General features: G+C 43.0%; 1 protein-coding gene across 2 annotated transcripts in view; it reads right to left on the bottom strand.

Moving 5' to 3' along the window:
* The window catches only part of SP3 (Sp3 transcription factor), a 53,102-nt gene extending 50,124 nt beyond the window's left edge, over nucleotides 1-2,978 (bottom strand). The window contains exons 1-3 of one of the 2 annotated variants that reach the window (XM_028510040.2): nucleotides 2,321-2,978; nucleotides 1,562-1,701; nucleotides 959-1,084 (exon numbers count right to left, since the gene is read on the bottom strand). In XM_028510040.2, the coding sequence (XP_028365841.1) occupies nucleotides 959-1,084; nucleotides 1,562-1,701; nucleotides 2,321-2,327 (273 nt within the window). In that variant the 5' untranslated portion in view covers nucleotides 2,328-2,978. The remainder of the gene's footprint in view (nucleotides 1-958; nucleotides 1,085-1,561; nucleotides 1,702-2,320) is intronic. The other variant, XM_036023280.1, reaches the window with a different exon arrangement.
* Nucleotides 2,979-19,042: the final 16,064 nt, after the last annotated feature.

Below are 19,042 nucleotides of genomic sequence, written 5' to 3'. Positions count from 1 at the left end.
AATTCACAAATAACAGTCCTAAAAACTGTTTTCTAGATCATATGAATTAAGCCCTCATAAAACCCTAGTCAGCTCCTCCCCCTGCCCCAGACACACTAAAAACACTACAAAAAGGATCCCAACCACGTCCTAACAGGCTAGCAATCACAATAAAATGAAAATAATGGCTTTGCTAATGAAATTCAACTGTTTAAGTATGGTGTGCACTAGCATGCATATAAGTACAATTTCTTACATATAGTTTTATTCTTAACACTAGTATTCATATTCAATTTCAAAAGTCTAAATGTTATCTAAGTCACTTCACCGACTTCAACAGTCGACAATTTAGCGTTTCACTTATTTCACTTGTGAAAAATTACTGCAAAATCAGTGTCTGCAAAAACTAAAATTTAACAATGCAATGGCCATTGAAAAACCACTCAAAAAGTGTCCACTCCCACGTAAAAAAGGATAATTCAAACAGTAAACCCTTCATTCCCTTTTTTTTTAAACGATTTACGGTTTAAATCAGTAATATCTAGTAACTTCCAGCAAAAAAAGCTCCAGGTTTAAAAATACTAAAAGCTAAAGACACTGCTGCCTCTGTAGTTGATACTGTCTATGGCCGATAGGCTGTGCTTGAAAATTTTGTAGTGTTCAGCAAAGGAGTTTTCAGCAGTGATATGAATTGCTCAAACATCCATTTTGGAGTCCTCCACCCCCACCCTCTCAGACTTCATTTTGTAGTGATTTTGGAACGAGGTTCCGCAGTGACAATTTAGAGAAAACCTGGGTTGGCTTCTGATCCAAACAGGCTGCGAATAAGCAGGAAAGGGAGCCCAGGCTGCGCGATCTGTCCGTACCCGGGAAGGCGCGGGCGCCCGGCAGGCCTTGTGCGCGGCGGGAGCGCCGCAGGCCCGGGATGGCGGGCGCTGGGCCTCGGCGGGGGCGGGCGGTGCGCGCCAGGGAGACTTACCGCTCCGGCCACCGCGGCGGGGACCCCAGCTGCGGCGGGTGCCTCCTCCTCGTCGTCGCCCGGCGATGGCGGCCCAATCTTGCTGCAGGTAGCGGCCAGCAGAGCGAGTGGTGACGGCTGAGTGTCCTACCCCCGATGGGCGGGTTCAGAGAGAGAGACACAGGGGGAGGGGGTGGCGGTTAGGGCCGGGCCGCCGCTCACACAGGAAGTGCGACTCGGTCCTCGCAGGCTGCGCCCGGACCAGCGCCAGCCCGCGCTCTCCTCTTCCTCCTCCTCCTCCTCCTCGATTCCTGCTCGCGTCCTCCCGCTCACACGCACACCCGCTCCACCGAGGTGGGCGGCGGGCTGCGCGCCGGGCCTACACCCTCTGCCCGAAACCCACCTCCGGGAGAGCGTACACACGGACACGCACACGCGCGCACTCACACATACACAAAAAGGCTGCGGGAGGGGGAGAGCGGGCGGGGTCGGAGCGTTGGCGCCTCGGGCGGGCAGCTCCCGGGGCGGGGGGAGGGGAGGAGAGAGGCGCGGAGGGAGGGGAGAGCGAGGGGAGGAGAAAGCGGCGCGAGGGGGGAGCCGGCCCGGGGCTCAGTCGCTCCTCACCTGGGCCGCCGCCGCCGCCGCGCCGTTTCCGTGCTGCTGCTGTTGCTGCAGATACTCGCCGTGGCCGCCGCCGCTACCGCCGCCGCCGCTGTCCACGTCCAAGGCAGCCATTTCCTCTTGTTTCACGGGCTTTTCGGGAGCTGCAGGCACAGCGGGGGGGGGGGGGGGGGGGGGGGGGGAGGGGAGGAAGGCGGGTGGAGGAGAGGGAGGGGGCCCGCGGGCCGAGTCGAAATTATTCCGAAAGCCCGGACCGAATCCCCTTCCCCTCCCCCACCCGCCCCGCGGCGGCGGCGGCGGCGGCGGCGGCTCCCTCCTCCCCTCCTGCTGCTGCCCCCGCCCGCCGCTGCCTGTAACCCTCCTCCTCCTCCTCTTTCCCTCCTCCTCCTCCCCGCGCTGCCCCTGCCCCCTCTCCTCTCCTCTCCTCCCCTTTCCCTTCGCGCCGCTCGCTCTCACTCGCGCTCGCTCCTCTCGCACCGTCAGTCACTCACACGCTCGCCCGCCACCCGCGCCCGCACACAGGGGGATGCGCTCCCGGCGGACCCGGCCGCCCGTCCCGGGGCCCGGCAGGGACACGGCGTTGCTGGGGCTTGAGGGGTAGACGGTGGCTGGCGGGGAGGGAGGCGAAGGGGAGTGCGGCTTTCTGTCTCTCACAGACACTCGGTCGCACACACGGGGCCGGAGCCGGCGGCGACGGCCTGGGGCTCGCTGTGGTCGGCGGCGGCGGCGGCAGCAGCAAGGGTTGCTCTTGGCTTTACGTACCGGTCATAGTGTGTTTAGGGCACCTCAGGCGGGGCTCCCCGCCGCCTTACACATGGTGAGGAGCGAAGGCGGCGGCGGCGGGAGAGGATGCGGGAAGCGGCGGCGGACACGGCCGGAGCGGTCCGGGGATTTTTTTTTCCTATTTTGATTGACTGTGCGGGAAACACAAAAGGTGGAGCCTCCAGCCCAAAAGGGGGGAAGAGGGTGACAGCCCGCCCGGAAGTCCCGCCCCTCTTCTCCGCGTTCATTCGCCGTCACGCTCTCTGTCGTCAGTGTTCATTGGTCTGGACGCCCGTCCGTCGCTCGCCTAGGCGGCGCGCTTCCTGTTTGCCCCAGGGTGGAAGGGGAGAGACAATAAGCGGCCTTGGCGGCGTAGGCTTCCGAAAGCGGCTACGGCCCGCCAGTTACCCCGCTGTGCCTCACTCGCACGGCGGCTGCCGCTGCCAGGCCGGAGGCGTAGGCCTCTTCCACCTCGCAGGCACTCGAACCAGGCCTCGCTAAGCTGGGGAGCAAATCTGTCCCGGGTGGCTCAGCTCCACTCGACGCTTGTTCCATCCCGGCGGCAACCTCGGCCGGATCTCCCCAGGGCCTCGCGCTCTCGGAACCGCCGCTTCCCTTCATGGCCAGGCCAGAAGGCCGCCGCCGCCGCTCAGGCCTGGGGCTGCTGCTGTGGCCGCTGCTGCTACTGAGCAAACCAGACCCGCCCCGCGAGCCCGGGGGGAGGGAGCTGGTATTGGGGGAGACACCCCCTCCGAGGCTGGAGGAGGATTTTCTCTCACACATTCATTCAGCTCAGAGATTCACAGTCCCAGCAATCTCGGTCCCATCCCCTTTAGCCCCAGGTTTCCATTTCATCTCCCACTTCTACCTAGCCTGGAGGCCAGCATTTAAAAACAAAAAAGATAATTCACCTCAGAGCCGAGCTTTCCTTCTTGCCAGTGGCACCAAAACAGGCACTTAAGTATATTTCCTTTTATACGTGGTGTGTATATATAGTCATGGGTGCAGAATCCTTTTCATAAAAAATCCAGTCACATAATCATATTCCCTGCTTCTTAACCGTCTTGGTAGCAAGTCAAACATGAAAACGATCAACATTTGCCAACATTGTTAAAATAGTGAATCTCAGCGAGTATTGTTTTGCTTGGAACATTTTAGTTATACTTTAATTTAAAGTCTCGTTTCACTTACTTGGTTAGGTTACCACTCCTTTTTTCTTTGGCACCTCTGATACTTTACTGTCATCTTTGGGAGGAAAATGGTCATGTTTTACGTGTAAGTTTTGCCAGCTAAGAGAAATCTGTCTGCCTATTACCTTTAGCTCTAATTGCCAAGAAAGGTTAAATTCAAGAGGTGGAGAGGCTGTCCATGATAGCCTTTTCATAGAAATCGAACTCAAACAAGAATTAGTAGTGTTCCAATTACTGTGATTATTATATTTTGTGGACGAAGTTGTGCGGGGGGTGGGGGGGGGGGTGGGCGGGTGTAAAGTCCAGCACTTGAACTACATTTGCATGTGCGAACTAAAGAGAATTCCTAATCCATTTGTGAGTTTGCATCTCAGTTCTAAAGCACTGAAACTTTCAACCTATGCTCATAAGGTCAGAAAAATTGTTTGGTTACTTGGCACTTTTAATTGTACAAAAGATAGAACTTCCAGGGAAGTGACCTAAAAATCACAAAAAAAGCAAAAACAGTATTTGAAAGTATGACTCCAAGAATTGGGTTGATCTCTCTCAAAAGTAAGGCCTTTTAGTGTCATATTTAAGTTGACAAATCACTTTAAAGGGTAAGTAGTAGAAAATCTACTATTTTACACTATAATTAAAGGAAAATTTTAAAGAATAAGCTGATTGTGGGCAGGGGTAGAAAAAGGAGACTAAAGAGGACTAGTGAAAACATGTTAGAGAGAGGGAGGGAAGTCACAGTATTGTCACTCTTCTTATATGGATATGTTCATTAGAGGATAGCTCAAAGGAGAGGTTTTTTCAGGAACACAGGCATGTGTTTTTATGGGTCTAAGCATACTACTTCCATGCCCCTTTTACAAAGTCTAGTCCAGCCACCCATAGAGAGCAAAGTACCAGGCCACAAGAAGTCAATTCATTTCCTCATTGATGCTACTTGAAAAATGAAGTCATTTTCAGACCTCCTTGGTCCATAGACCATTCTGACAAAATGTAAAAATATTTCATCTAATCTTTCTGAAAAGAGAAAATAACTTACCAAAGTTAACAATTTTGCTTTTAATGCAGTGTTTTAAAGAGATACATGTGCCAAAAGTGTCAAAATCAGGTTCATAGGACCCTCTCAGACCGCTCTTAAAAGAATGATTGCCATGGAGTTAAGAAGGCTGGAAACAGTTTCTAGAAAGAATGCCTTTTCTTAGCTATTCCAATACTAAAGTCAAATCTTGAAATACAGTTTATATTAATTAAAAGCTACCTGTTTTCTCAGCAGAAGTCAGCCTGTTAATGGTACCTACTGCTATATTACTTAGGAATCCAGAATTGCAGTTGCTAATCAGAAAAGCACTGTGCTGGAAATTACTTATACTTTCGCCTTTCCAAAGATGGTTTCAGGAAGCTCTGTGCTGGCCACTCTTTATATCACAGCAGGAGAACTGAGTGTCACATTATTTTCCCTTATCCTCAATTTCCTCACTTTTTTTTAATCTTCCATGAGTTTTTGTAAATTTTCTTAAATCCTTTGGAAACTGATGAATATCAAAGGGCCTTAAAGACTTCTATAGACCCACATGAACTCTCACCCATCTTCAACCTCCTTTTTCTCTACAAAGAGACCACTATATAATGCTTGGTTCACATCTGCAAGAGCCTACCCATTCTGTATTAAAAATGGCCAGAGCCCTGGCTGGCGTAGCTCAGTAGATTGAGCATGGGCTGGGAACCAAAGTGTCCCAGGTTCGATTCCCAGCCAGGGTACATTCCTGGGTTGCAGGCCATGACCCCCAGCAACCGCACATTGATGTATTGATGTCTCTCTCTCTCTCTCTCTCTCTCTCTCTCTCTCTCTCTCTCTCTCTCCCCCCCCGCCCTTCCATCCCTCCCTCCCTTCCCTCTCTAAAAATAAATAAGTAAAATCTTAAAAAAAAAAAATGGCCAGAGCCCTAGTCATCTGCACCACACCTGAAGGGCTGCCCTTCCTTCCCAGTCAGTCCCTAAATGCTCCTGAGCATTTAGTAAGTGGGCCACATGAAATTGCCAATATTCAACCATTTCTTATCTAGAAAGGTGGCGGTTTTGTATAGCTCTACCTAAATCAATGTCTCTTTTAAGATAACCTTTGTCTCTGTAATTGTAACCCTCCTTTGACCTGCCCCCCTGGATCTCTAACCTGTTCACGCTGGATTTCAGGAATCTTCAAGTTTGTCCTGTTTACATAATCACTACTGTATTTTTAGAAGCATTCTAACTGACGATGACTAGGTATACTTAATGACTTAACCCCTTTATATTCCTTATCTTCCCCACTTTCTCAAAAATGCATCTCAAAAGCCATATCTTGTCATTTTTTTTAAGATTGTATTTATTTTTAGAGAAATAGGAAGGGAGGGAGAAAGAGGGATAGAAACATCGATGTATGAGAAATATATTGACCAGTTGCTTCTCCCATGCTACCAACAGGGGACCTGGCCCACAACCCAGGCATGTGCCCTGACTGGGAATCAAAGCAGCAACCCTGTGGTTCACAGGCCGACACTCAATTCCCTGAGCCACACAAACCAGGGTTTATTTTTTCTTAATCTTCCATAAGGGAGGGGTAACATTTTTGAATGTGTACTATTTGTGAGCTCTTCCACATCTTTACCCCACAGAGCCCTAGGTGTTAAGTATCATAGGTTTATAGGTGAGGAAACTGAGGCTGAGCAAGATTATGGGATTTGCTTGGTGTTATTTTCAAATATGTGGCAGATTCAAACCCACATATGCCAGTCTCACCAGTCAACATATCAAGTGTGCTTCAATGGTCCACTTAAGGAATTCACCTACCCACTATGCAAAAAATAAAAAGATAAAGAAAAAATAGAATCAATTGGTACATATTTATAAGGAAGGTCATTTTTAAAGCAAGTCTTTTACAATGTGAGCTCTTTGTGTTAGGAATCATATATTTTGAATGTTCTAACCAATACCTAACACACTGAGGATATTTAATATTAAGCAGAAAGATTATCAACAGTTATCTTGTGGGAAAATAAAGGATGGCTAGAAAATTACAATTAACCAATAAATACTGTACGATAAAATTTCTTTGGCCTCATAATAGTTCATCTCTTTCAAGATCACATTTCCCAAATGAGTTAGATACTCATTTTCATTCAAGCTCCATACCAATGATATCATCATGGTAAAGGACTGATGTTTTTATAGATCAAGAAATCCCATTCTCTTATCCAGGCTATTGATATCCCTGGGTGTTCCAAATTTTCTAAATATCCATAACACACATGAAGTCATCTTCATGTCAGTCAATAAGCTTAGTCCACTGACAGATTTCTGAGTTGGTACAGTTTTCTGGAAAAGATGGTTTACATATTTCTGCCTTGTTAATCTGTCTTAGAAGGATATAGAATGCTAGAAAGTGTCATGTTAACTACCTTTCTTAGAATAGTATAGAATGCTAGAAATTATCTTGGTTGTAAATTAGCAAACTTACCAAGGAGCTTTACTTAACAATTCTAATAAATGACCTAAGGTTATTTAATAAACAACCTTAGATGCCACAAAGGTGTGGTGTCCTTAAATGATGAGAAACAACCTTCAGCATGAAGTATATTTATACTTCATGAGTCAATCTCTGTCTTATAATAGAATTTGTTTCTATCCTTTAATCCTATAAATCAGATATATCCATCAGCCAGTTCCAAAAGAGCCAGCCATACTCAAGGCCTAGTTAGAGAAGATAGAAGGAAGGGGAAAAAATAAAAACTGAGGTGGCAGGGAGAACATTGGATAGAACTGTAGAAAACATTGTAAACTTTTTTTCTGCCTTTGAAGGAACAAAATTTTTCCAATTATCCCTAAAATGGCTGCAGCATTATCCCTAAATGCTGCACCATGATATCACTCCATTGCAACCCAAGAGGAATAAAAAATAAATGCAATTGTACACACAGGTGTGTGTGTGTGACATATATATATATATAATCATAATATACAATTTAATATATAGCATAATGCACAATGATTCATAAATTGTTATATTCATTAAACAACATTTTAAATAACTAAAGAGATGATTTATCATGGCTAAATCTCAAAAATAATGGTGAAAAAAGCTATTATAGCAGGATAAACAGTATAATACCATTTATATAAAGTTTTAAAACATACAAATTTATAACCTGTACTATACATGGATACATATATGTAGAGTAAAGCTATAAATGTTTGCATGGGAATGATAAATGCTAAATTTTAAATGGTGATTACTCTTGGTGTGGGCAGGAGAATGAGATTTGATTGAGTATCCCAGGGGCTTTGTATCTGAAAGGTTTCCTTAAACTAGATTAAGTATATTATTATGATATTGTTCTCTATTACTACTGTTTGCCTGAAATATTTCATAATTATTTTTTTTAAAGTGAATGAGTTAATAAATGAGTCCATGGCAGAGGTAGCAAAATAAGCATGCTCAGGAAACTGATTGACTTAAGGAGTGGAGGGGAGGGAAAGAATGGTTCACATATGACTAAGTTTTCCAGTTTTAGTAACTGGAAAGATGAGCTGGAATAAAGAATGTGAAAAATGGGAATGGGTATGGGATGAGCAATCACGAGTTGGGTTTTAGATGTGTTCAGTTGGAGGTACCAGCAGGATATCCATGATATCTCCAACAGACTGCTATAAATTTGAGCCCAGAGCTCAAACGAGAAGCAAATGCAGGGCATGGATTTGGGAGCCTGTGAAATAATAGAAAATATATATATTGGTCTCTGCCCCTGGTTCCTAGCACAAATCTCCTAAAACTCTTGTGGCCGCCTAAGTGATGAGAGCACTAGGTACAGCTTTTGTTCAAATATTTGGTCTTTGACCCTGGATCTTGACACAGAGCTCCTAAATCCCTTGGAATTTCCTGGATGATAGGAGCATCTTTTGTACTAATGAGGTGACTTTGGGTGAGCTCCTGGATGGGGGCTGGTCACTAGAAAGACCAAACCATGATTAGAAAGTTACAATTTTCAGTCCCACCCCCCATCCTCTGGAGAGGACCTGGAAAATGAGTTAAAATCAGTCATGCCTACATGATGGAGTCTCCAAAAAACGCCCTGAAGTGTGGAGTTTGGAATACTTCCAGGTCACTGAACACATGAAGGTGATAGGAAGGTGGCATACCCAGAGAGCATGCGGAAACTCTGCACCCCTTCCCCATACCTCACCATATGTTTCTCTTCATCTGGCTGTTCATCTGTATCCTTTATGCTAAACTGGTAAACATGTTTCCCTGAGTTCTGTGAGCCATTCCAGCAAATTACCCAACCCCAGGAGCGGTTTGTGGGAACCCAATTTATAGCTAGTAGATCAGAAGTAGTGGTGACAATTTAGGATTTGCAATTGGTGTCTGAATTGCAAGCAGTCTTCTAGAACTGAGCCCTTAACCCACAGGTGGCAAACACAAGGCCTGTGGGCCGAATCTGGCCCTCCACCTTATTTTATCCAGCTTGGCATCTTGTTTCTACCCAGTGGCAGCACCCAGCTCTTGCTTAACTGTTAAGGAGTAGTTACATTTATACAGTCCTAAACTTATATTCGGCCCTTTGAAGGCAATGGTGAGGCTGATGTGGCCCCCGGTGAAAATGAGTTTGACACCCCTGCCTTAACCTGTGAGCGCTGACACTAATTCCAGGTAGATTCGGGTAGAGAGTGTCAGAACTTAATTGAGTTATAGGACACCCAGCTAGTGTTGAAGAATTGTTTGGTGTAGGAATAAGCACCCACAGTTGTTGACCAGAAGTGAAACGTTTTGATTATTGTTGATTGTGCAAGCCCAGAGGGAAATGGAGTTTCTCCTAGACAGAACCCTTACCATCTTCACAGGCCTCTGTCCATTTCTCTTCAAACAAGAAAAAGTCTTTGCATCTTTAAAAGCCCTCCAGGTGACTCTGAAATTTCCTCTGTGGTCTTCTTTCTTTCTTCTCCTTGTCCAAAGTCTCAATAACATGCTACCTACTGCCTTCCTAATTTAATGCTACACCCAGTTTCTGTCCTACCAAGCTACTCAAAATTGGTATCTTAATGGTTTCCAATGACTTCTTATTGCCAAATCTGTGGATCCCCCACCCTCATTTTCATTCCTTTTCAGCTCTTCTCAGCATTTGACACTATAAACATTTCCTCTCTAAAACTCTGTCCTTCCTTGAAAGGTCATCTGCCCTCTGGTTTCTTCTCAAAAAGTATTGCTCTGTATCTTTGCCCTGCTGTCCAATGAAACTGTCTGTGATGGTGGGAACATGTTGTTTGCGTTGTCCATTCCAGTAGCCACTAACCACGTGTGGCTCTTGAGCACTTGAAATGTGGCTAGTGTGACCAGGGAACTGAATTTTTAATTTAATCATTATTGTATTCTTTTTCCTTTACCATTTAGTCCCCTTATACCCCCTCCCCCATGAATTTTCAATTATTTAATTTTAATTAATTTAAATGTAAAGGGCCACACATAGCTAGTCACTAACTTATTAGATAGTACAGCTTTAAGGATTCTTTACCTCCTTCCAGTCCCTAAATATGAACCATACTCCAGACTCAGTTTTTGATTCCCTGAGCTTTTCTTTGTAAGTTCATCCCCTAAAAGCACAACCATCCCTGCAACTTCAGCCCTATCTCTAAATTCAACCCTAAATCTTATCTTCAGTTGTCACCAGAGTTCCAGTTCCATATCCTCAAGCACTGTAAGTCCCTCTTGATTGTCTCAGTTTTACTTCAAACTCAGAAGGTTCAAAGCTGAACCCATAACTTTTTCTACAGAACCAGTTCCCCTCTCCCTTACAACATTCTTGTCTCTGACAATGTCCTCATTGTTTTCTCAGACTCCCAGACTTGAAATTACCTTCCACACATACCTCTTTTTTTTCTCCATTGACAGCTGGTTACCAGGTGCTAACACGTTTTCCTGCAGAATCCCTCTCAGCTACCCGTTCATTGAAATCACAAAATTTATTGAACCCCACTCTGCATGGCCCCTACCCACAAGAAGCCAATAATCCAATTAAGAGATAAAATGGAAACATACACAAATTCAGATAATATAGAAGAGAAATAACAAAGTCTGAAGTACACTGGATGCATTAAAAAGTTCCCTCCGAATTCAGGAATGCTGGGCATCAGTCAGCTCCTTCTGAAAGAGATCAAAGCATGCTTTGCCCTGGCTGGACTTCTGCAGCTCTGCTTGGTACTTCAGACTTTCCTGCTCCTTTCTGTTCTGCATCTGCCATCAAATTAATCTTCCTCTACCTTGCTCAAAAAACATTAGCGATTCCCATGATCTACCAAAGCAAGGGTCTCTCTGGCAACTCTGCTGCCTCATATTTAATCACTCTTACCTCTGAGCAAGTTAACTCACCCTCACACCAGAATTGTCCATTCCTCTCCCCCGCCCCACCCTCCACACCCACAGTGCTGATGCAAATTCTAACAATTGTATGTTTCTAAAAAGCCTTTAAACTTCAAGTCTTAACCTCTTTCCATAAATCCATTGCTTCCAGCAATTCATAACTCCCTTGCTTTTAACTTTCCATTATACTTAAGAGTAGGCACCCTTAACATTGCACTTAATTCATGGCAGCCTTGTCACCACTGCTTCAATCATAAGCATTTTCTGCACAGCACGCCTTACCCGTGTGTGGTTCACAGGCAGTGGTTCTCAAAGAAGAAGAGTGGTAGTATGGCTTGCAAACAAAACAGCTCTTCATTTGTCCCAATGGGGCTTTTTTTTAAAAGCTATGACATTAACTTATTTGAATTTCAAATATTAAAGGAAAATGTAGACTTCTATGCTTTATCAAAGGAGAAATATTATTGGAAGAGTTCAAGAAACAGTTCTACGGTGTTGAGCAAATAGAAGATAATCAACAAATATCTATTGAATAATTCATTGATTTCAGTAAGCCACAAGTTTGGGTTCTGTTAGCACTGAAATTTCAGACTTCTTATTTTAATGGAGAAACTGCTAGTAATGTGACCTGTTAATTGTAAAGAGGCCAAAAAACTGGTATTCACCAGCTGAACAAATGATCAAAAACGTACAAGGAAATCTTTAAATGTTTTTATTATAAGTCATTTGACATGTATAAAATATATATATAGTGTATATATAAATTATAAAGCCTAATAAATAATAAATTAGATGACCCTACCACCTAATTTAAAATATTTCTGGTACTGATAACTAGCCATAATGTATTAATTTTTTAAATTATCCATTATTTAAGGGTTCTATCATCCTCAACAGTGTGTTATTATTTTTGCTCTAATTGTATATTTTTGCTTTAAGAACTCCAGTGAGTTATTTTCTTAGTCTAGTTTATTAAAAAGTATAAAAATACTTTTAAATTTAAAATATTAATATTCAAGTTCATATTTAAATTCTGTGGTTCAATATTCCTATCTTATTCATAGCATTTGAATTATTTAAATTTATTTTTAGTATGCTTGTTTACTCATCTCAAGAGTTTTTACATTTTACCCTGTTTTTAACATTCTGATTTCACCTTACTGTGAGATAATCTTTCTACTTCAAGCCTCCTCCATGCTGAACTACATAAACCACTTGTGTGCTTCTGCGCCTAATCTACTGGAGTCATTTCATGCCTTCTCTGTATTGACTGTCCCTCCCTCTGGTTTTGTAGAACAAGTTTACTGCATGTTCCTTCTTCTAAGTCTTCACATGTAGAATGAATAAAATTGGTTCTAATCTTGATCTCTGGAGCTTTGTAAACCATCTGTTCCAAACTATGTCACACTTTGATATCAAAGTCAATGTTTAATCTACTTAAGTGGTTCGTCCCTAAACCATACTTCTCTAACTTCTAGATTAGTTTTCTATACAGTATTCTTTTCATGGTGCTTTATCCCAAGCAATTGGTTCGGGGCTTCCCTCAGCCGATATCTGTCATTAGACCCAGAGGTTATCTCTCATCACTGAGGCAGATAAAGTGTGAGTCCAGTCCATGCCGGCTCTTTGAATTAAATCATAACATTCTGAAACTTCCAATAGTTAATTTTCTACAAAATGTGTCAGTGTCCTGTCATCCACTGACGCTAAACTTAATAATTCTGAATCTTGGATTCAGGCGAAAAGGGATATTTAGGGAATTAACAATAATTTAATATGGATTTTATTTATTATAACTGATATAGACTTAGTCAAAGATAAAGTATTTTAAGTCACCTTTATGTTTATTGATGAATTCAACATCTACTAAGAATGAACAAAAAACTATTCGAAGTACATAGTCAAAAGCTAGTACAGTAGTCAAAAATTCATAGAGTGGCAACTAAAGAGTAGGTGAATTTTCCCATGTGCAAATTATAACTTACTTTCTAAATGGGTGAAATGGTAGGATACTGATGATGAAAGACTATGAGAATAGTGTAAGGTCTGTACAAGGTAGGGTTGAACAGAGTTTAATCATGGAAATTTCTGAGGAGGAGATCAGCAAATAAAGGAAGGATTAGAAAAGAATATTATGAAGGTAGGTAAAATCCATGGTAAAACAATGGAATGGAAAGAAGTACAGCTTTATAAAATGTACATTAAAAGTGAGTGCATATAAAGGACAAATTAACAAACCCACAGTGTTCCCCACAGACATATTTCTGAAAATATAATAGCAAGATAATAGAAGGAAGAGGAGTGTATATATTTTTAAAAGATTTTAAATATTTCTTTTTAGACAGAGGTGAAGGGAGGGAGAAAGAGAGGGAGAGAAACATCAATCAGTTGCCTCTCCTGTGTGCCCTGACCCTGCAACCCAGACCTGTGCCCTGACCAGGAATCAAACCAGGGGACTTCAGTTTGGGGGGACCACACCCAACCAACTGAGCCATACTGGTCAGGGCAAGAGCGGTGTATGTTTGGATATATATGCTTTGTCCACTCAAAAGCAGGGACCAGCAGAAAACTGACCATGTAGTAGGACTTCAGTGAATTTATTAAATACATGAATATTTAACTTTTTTAGGCTATTACGCATTTTTAGTCAGCTGTCCCTAATTTATTTTGCGTTTTATTTTTAATTTATTTTGTATTTTTATAAACTTTTTTTTAGAATACTTACAGACTTAGAAAGAAAAGATTACAAAGATAATGGAGTTCCTGTATACCTCTAACCTAGTTCTCCCTAAGGTGGGCTAACCAGTCATCCCAGTTTTCTAGGGACTGTCATGGTTTTAGCACCAAAGTCTCATGTCCCCAGAAACCCTTCTCCCAGGGAAACGAGGATGGTTAGCCACACTACAATGTCAATATCTTACATTACCATGGTACATTAATCAAATCTAAGAAACCAACCAACATTGGTGTGTTACTACCAACTAAACAGCAGACTTCATTTGGATTTCACCACATTCTTATTTTCCTTCTGTTCCAGGATCTAATTCAGGACACCACATTGTGTTGAGTCTCCAGGTTTCAGTGTCTTCTAGCTTCAGTCTCTCCTTGCTTCTCATGGCCGTAACTCTCATACGGTGTAATTATAGCTCTGGCTGGTGTGGCTCAGTTGGAGCAAGCATTGTTCTGTAACAGGAAGGTTGAGAGTTTGACTCCCCTCAGGGCACATACCTAGGTTTTGGTTTCATTCCCCAGCTGCAGTGCGTATGGGAGACAACCAATGAATGTTGCTCTCCCTCTCTCTCTAAAAGCAATGAAAAAAAAAATGTCCTCTGGTGAGGGTTAAAAAAAATTTTTTTAAAGAGTAATTATAAAGTATTTTGTAGAATGTCCCTCAATTTGTGTTTCTCATGTTTTGACTGGTGATGTGGGCTTTGGGGTCCTCAGTTATTTTTAAACTCTGCAAATGTCAGTGCTTATTTTCATGTTTACATTAGCCAGTGTGCACTTTAAATTCCTCAGAATATCATTTTAATTTTTAAAGGAGATCAAATCACTTGTCCAAGAGTCACAGTAAATTTTTGATTCTAGATACAGTTTCACATTAGAGCCCACAAAAGGCAAAATCAAATTGCTTCCAATTCAAAAACTTCTTATTTAATCGTTAAAAATGACAGAGCTCATTGCCCAGGTTACCTTTGAAGCCGTAAGTCTTCTCCACTGGTATCCTCACAGGGTGAAAACACACCACCGTTTGGCTAAATAATTAAAGCTACTGAAGGGTTAGTTTTCTAGTTTTGAAAAGAAAATGTATTTTTTGTAGAATATCTAGAAAATAGAGATAATAAAAAGAAAGAACATTAAATTACCTGTAATTCCTTCACCCTAGAAAACCCACACCTTTTTTTTACATTTTTTTACTCTTTTTTCTTCCACATTTTCTCACGTGAAAATTGGATTATACTGCTACGTGTTAATTTTAACTAACTTTTAAAAATTCATCTATCATGAATACCCTTTTATATAATCAAACACCTATGACATCATTTTTAAATCCTGCTTAATATTTCAGAGTATAGATGTATTATTTAACATCCTGTAGCTAAATATTTACACAAATCCATGATAATGGCCCGACGTTAAATTTTTTAAGTGCACTTACTGCATCAAGGCACATACGCGATTTGAAGGTTTCTCATGTGCATGGCCAAACTGCCCTCCAGAGGGTTCTACCAATGAATATGCTCACTAGCAACTTGTACCCATTTCTCCACATATTCACCCACACATTTATTTTTTTAATTTGCCAATTTGATAAAAATACGGCATTTTTGTTTTAAGTTGCATTTTTATTACTAGTGAAGGTGAGCGTATTTGTATGATTAGTGCCACCTGTATTTCTTATACTGTGCATTACTTGTTTATACCTTTTATCTCATTTTCTATCGAAGCATTCTTCGTTTTCTTATGTATTTGAAATACACATGAACGACATTAAACTTTCCTTCTCACACGAGTCAAATATTTTTCCCAGTTTTTCATTTGCCTTTTCGTGATATTTTGACAATCAGAGGTGTGAATCGTTCTCATTCATTCTCTGCCTTTGGTAGCTGTTTTCTGTTTGGTTCTGATTTGCCTTGAATATTGAACTCAGTCCTGAACCCTGATTGGTCCTATGTGGGGCGGCTCCTAGTTGAATCGAGCAATCCTGTCACCCAGAGGTTTCAGCACAGGTTTAACTTCCCTTCCTCATGAGGCAATACCCTGAGTCCTCGCAGTCCTAAGCTTTAGGAGAAAAAAAAAAAGAAATGAAAGCAAATGGAATAGCACACTGCCCTCAAAGCTGCCAAATTCAGGCTGCCACCCAACCTCCAAGGAAATAAATTCCAAAGATAGCAATAACTCAGGAGAAAAAAGAAAAGAAAAGGAAGAAAAGCCCATTCTTTAAGGCAATTCAGGTCCCAAACCTCAAATTCATCTCTTTTAACAGTGTTCGTACGCAGCAGAGTAGAGAGACCCAGCCCACTGTTTTGGAGCACCTCTGCCTCCAAGTGCTGCCTTGGGGTCCTGTCTCCCCAGCAGAGAAGAGCCTGGGTTCTGATGTCAGACTCCGGGAGGCCTGTTTCCTCTTCTCGCCTCCACTGTGGGACCTCTCCAGCCTGACAATTTCAGGGCAAATGCTGGGACTGAAAATTACTAGAACCACAAAGATTTAAAAGCCTTCTTCTTCCTCTCTCTCTCTTTTAAATGAAAACATTTAGACAGCAAAACTTTTACATTAAATTTAAGCCCAGAAAAAAAATAAAGACACTGAAGGCAAGCAGAAGGGCTGGTTCACGGACAGTAAACACAGGTGCTTTGTGTGGCAAATCAAGGGGCCTCCGGAAGGCTCCTCGCACATTCCCCAGAATACTACGGCCGCAACCTCACCACAAATGGTTCCTTTCTGAAGTGCATGACCCAGTCCCCACATAGAGGGGGTATTTGTGAGTAACTGTTAGAAATGTAACAGTTATTGGCAAGTATAGGGGTCTATGAACTAGGTGTTTGTCCTCAAGTCTTCAAAAATGCAGATTGCCCTCTAGAAATAAAAAGGTACCTGTAGTTCTGCCTGGTTGGCACTTTTCTGTTGAGGAGGGGGACCTCAGGGAGACAAGAGCCCATATGGCCTTGGTGAGGTGGGCGCAGGAAGTGGGCGGGGGTATGCTGGTATCTGAATTGAGTCCTTACTCTGCTGGATGGGTAATCCAGCCTTGGTCTTGAAGGAATACAGCACTACTGTTAAATGGTATAAAACACAAGAAAAGGGATGTGGCATCACCCCCAATCACTACTCCCAGAAGCTGGTCCAATTCTGAAGCTGCAGATCCCAACAATTCAACTTTCAGTCAGCAACCCCAGGTCACATCCCTGACTAAAATGCTCCAGCCTAGCAACCGCTCGATAAAGTTGCGTATAGAAATATTTTTTTAAACACTTGTAAACTGCCTGATTTGTAGAGTTTCCTTGTTGGTGACCTTATTTTGCCATCCAGTTTCAATATTAATTCAGCCTGGAAGTGGAGTGGAGGGATGTCCCAGCTTGAGCCTGGGCTGGGCTCAGAGCCAGGATTCAGATTTGTCTGGGCAAGTCTGATGGGCCTGCCAGGAGTCTCTCAGCAGGAGGGACTCAGGAGGCTCATAGAAAATAACCTCCTAAGGCAGTGGGTGTATGGGGACACATCACAGGTATCAGAATCATCAGGGAAACTTTAAAAATATGTACACACTGTACAAACGCATCCCGCATTTTGACTGTGTGTGTGTGAGTGCACATTAGCAAGCAGCGCTGCTTTGGCACCAAAATCGGCCCTCGGAGTTATGCGGATTAGCCTGCACTAGGGCACAGTGGACTCCAGAGAACACAGGTGGGCTCCTGGGTGCGCGAAAGTCCCCCAGGCTCTGGCAGTGTGGCCCTGCTATGCATGCAGCTCTGCACACCAGTGGCTTTTGCATTCCAGGGACGGCCTGCATCAGGAATTCTTAAACTAGGTACCCTGGACCCCTGGGAGTCCGAGAATGGGCTACTTCTGAAAACTGCATGCAACTTAGTTTGTGTGTGTGTTTATTTTTCTAGAAATAGGTTCTATATGTTTCGTGGATTCTCAAAAGAGGATGTGATCTTCAAAGGTTAAGAACTGGCAACTGCCAAAAAAAATATCAGGGCAAGCAGATTTTGTAAGATTCTGAGAACGCTACTATGGCAGATGTGGGCCGAAGCCAGAAAAATACTACTGTTTTTTCAGTTAATGTGACATACTTCACTTCACAGCATCAGTGACCTGGTAAACCACTGGTTCTGTGAAAATATGAAATCCCACCTAGGCTTCAAGCCCACCTCAAATGCTCCCACCTCCCCGCTGGCCAAAAATTATTGCTCCCTCCCGGAAGCCGTGTCTGTGTGCCTCTCATAACACAACTTTATACCTTGTACTTTAGACGTATGCACAAACACCACATGTCCCTTCTACAAACTATAAGCTTTGAGAGTAGGAATTGTGTCTTGCCCCTGTTCTCTCTTACCGTGTCCAGCACACCATACTTACTTAGTTATCATTGGATGAGGGAATGAACAAGTCATAAATCCATCCCATCTGCTAGACCTTTTTATCTCGCTACTAAAAGCAGCTAGCCTTATTCCCTTACCAGTTATGCATTTAACATGAATTCCTTATAATTTGTATTATTGTAGTCATCGATTTACTTCTTTATACCTCATCCAATATTCACCTGCCTTATCTGTGTACTTGGCTGTAAACCACTTAGAGGGCAAGGGTCACATACAATCGAAACCATGCAAACCTACCTGCCTCTTGGCAGGAACAAACAGCCCTAACCAATGTGTTCAGTGCCCTGGCCAGCACACCCATGAAGAAATCTTTTATAAGAAGACACAGACCCGGATGAACAGAGGCTGGTAGAAAAGAAAAAAAGAAACTATTAGTTGAGCTAAGTAGAAGAGCAAAATCAACAGATTCAGAACTCTGAAGAGGAGATGATACAAAGCGAGGGCAGCCTGAACCTGTCTGAAGAAGGAGAGTGCCAACAGGAAGGAGCGCAGCCTTGGGAGGGTGTGGTGGGCAGCCGCAGAGAGATTTGGCGTTGGCTCCACGCAGGTTTGCACAAGCTGCCAGGTTTTTTCCAGCTGTAGTCCCGTATTTGGTTTGTTTCCTGTTCATGGCAGGCTTTCCTTGTGTTCAAAATACCCTGACTGAACTATTACATGTAAAATGATGTTAATGGAATTGTTTGGGTGTTCTTTTTTAAGATTTTATTTATTTTTAGAGAGAGAGGAAGAGAAGAAGAAAGAAAGGGAGAGAAACATCAGTGTGTGTTTGCTTCTTGAGCACCCCACTCTGGGCACACAGCCCAAAACCCAGGCATGTGCCCTGACTGGGAATCGAACCAGCAACCGTTTGGTTCACAGGCCCATGCACAATCCACTGAGCTACACCAGCCAGGGCTAATGGAATTGTTTTACAAAATAACTCTGTTCTTCAGAATTAGAACAGGGGCAAAGTAGAGTATTTTCTTTTTATCCTCACCCGAGGACATTTTTTTCATTGCTTTTAGGGAGAGAGGAAGGAAAAGAGGAGGAAGAGAGAGAAACATC

Source organism: Phyllostomus discolor, chromosome 4, assembly GCF_004126475.2.
Source record: "Phyllostomus discolor isolate MPI-MPIP mPhyDis1 chromosome 4, mPhyDis1.pri.v3, whole genome shotgun sequence".
In the NCBI taxonomy this organism is placed as follows: Eukaryota; Metazoa; Chordata; class Mammalia; order Chiroptera; family Phyllostomidae; genus Phyllostomus; species Phyllostomus discolor.
The sequence above is the reverse complement of the archived record's forward strand: the minus strand, read 5'-3'. Positions and strand labels throughout refer to the sequence as shown.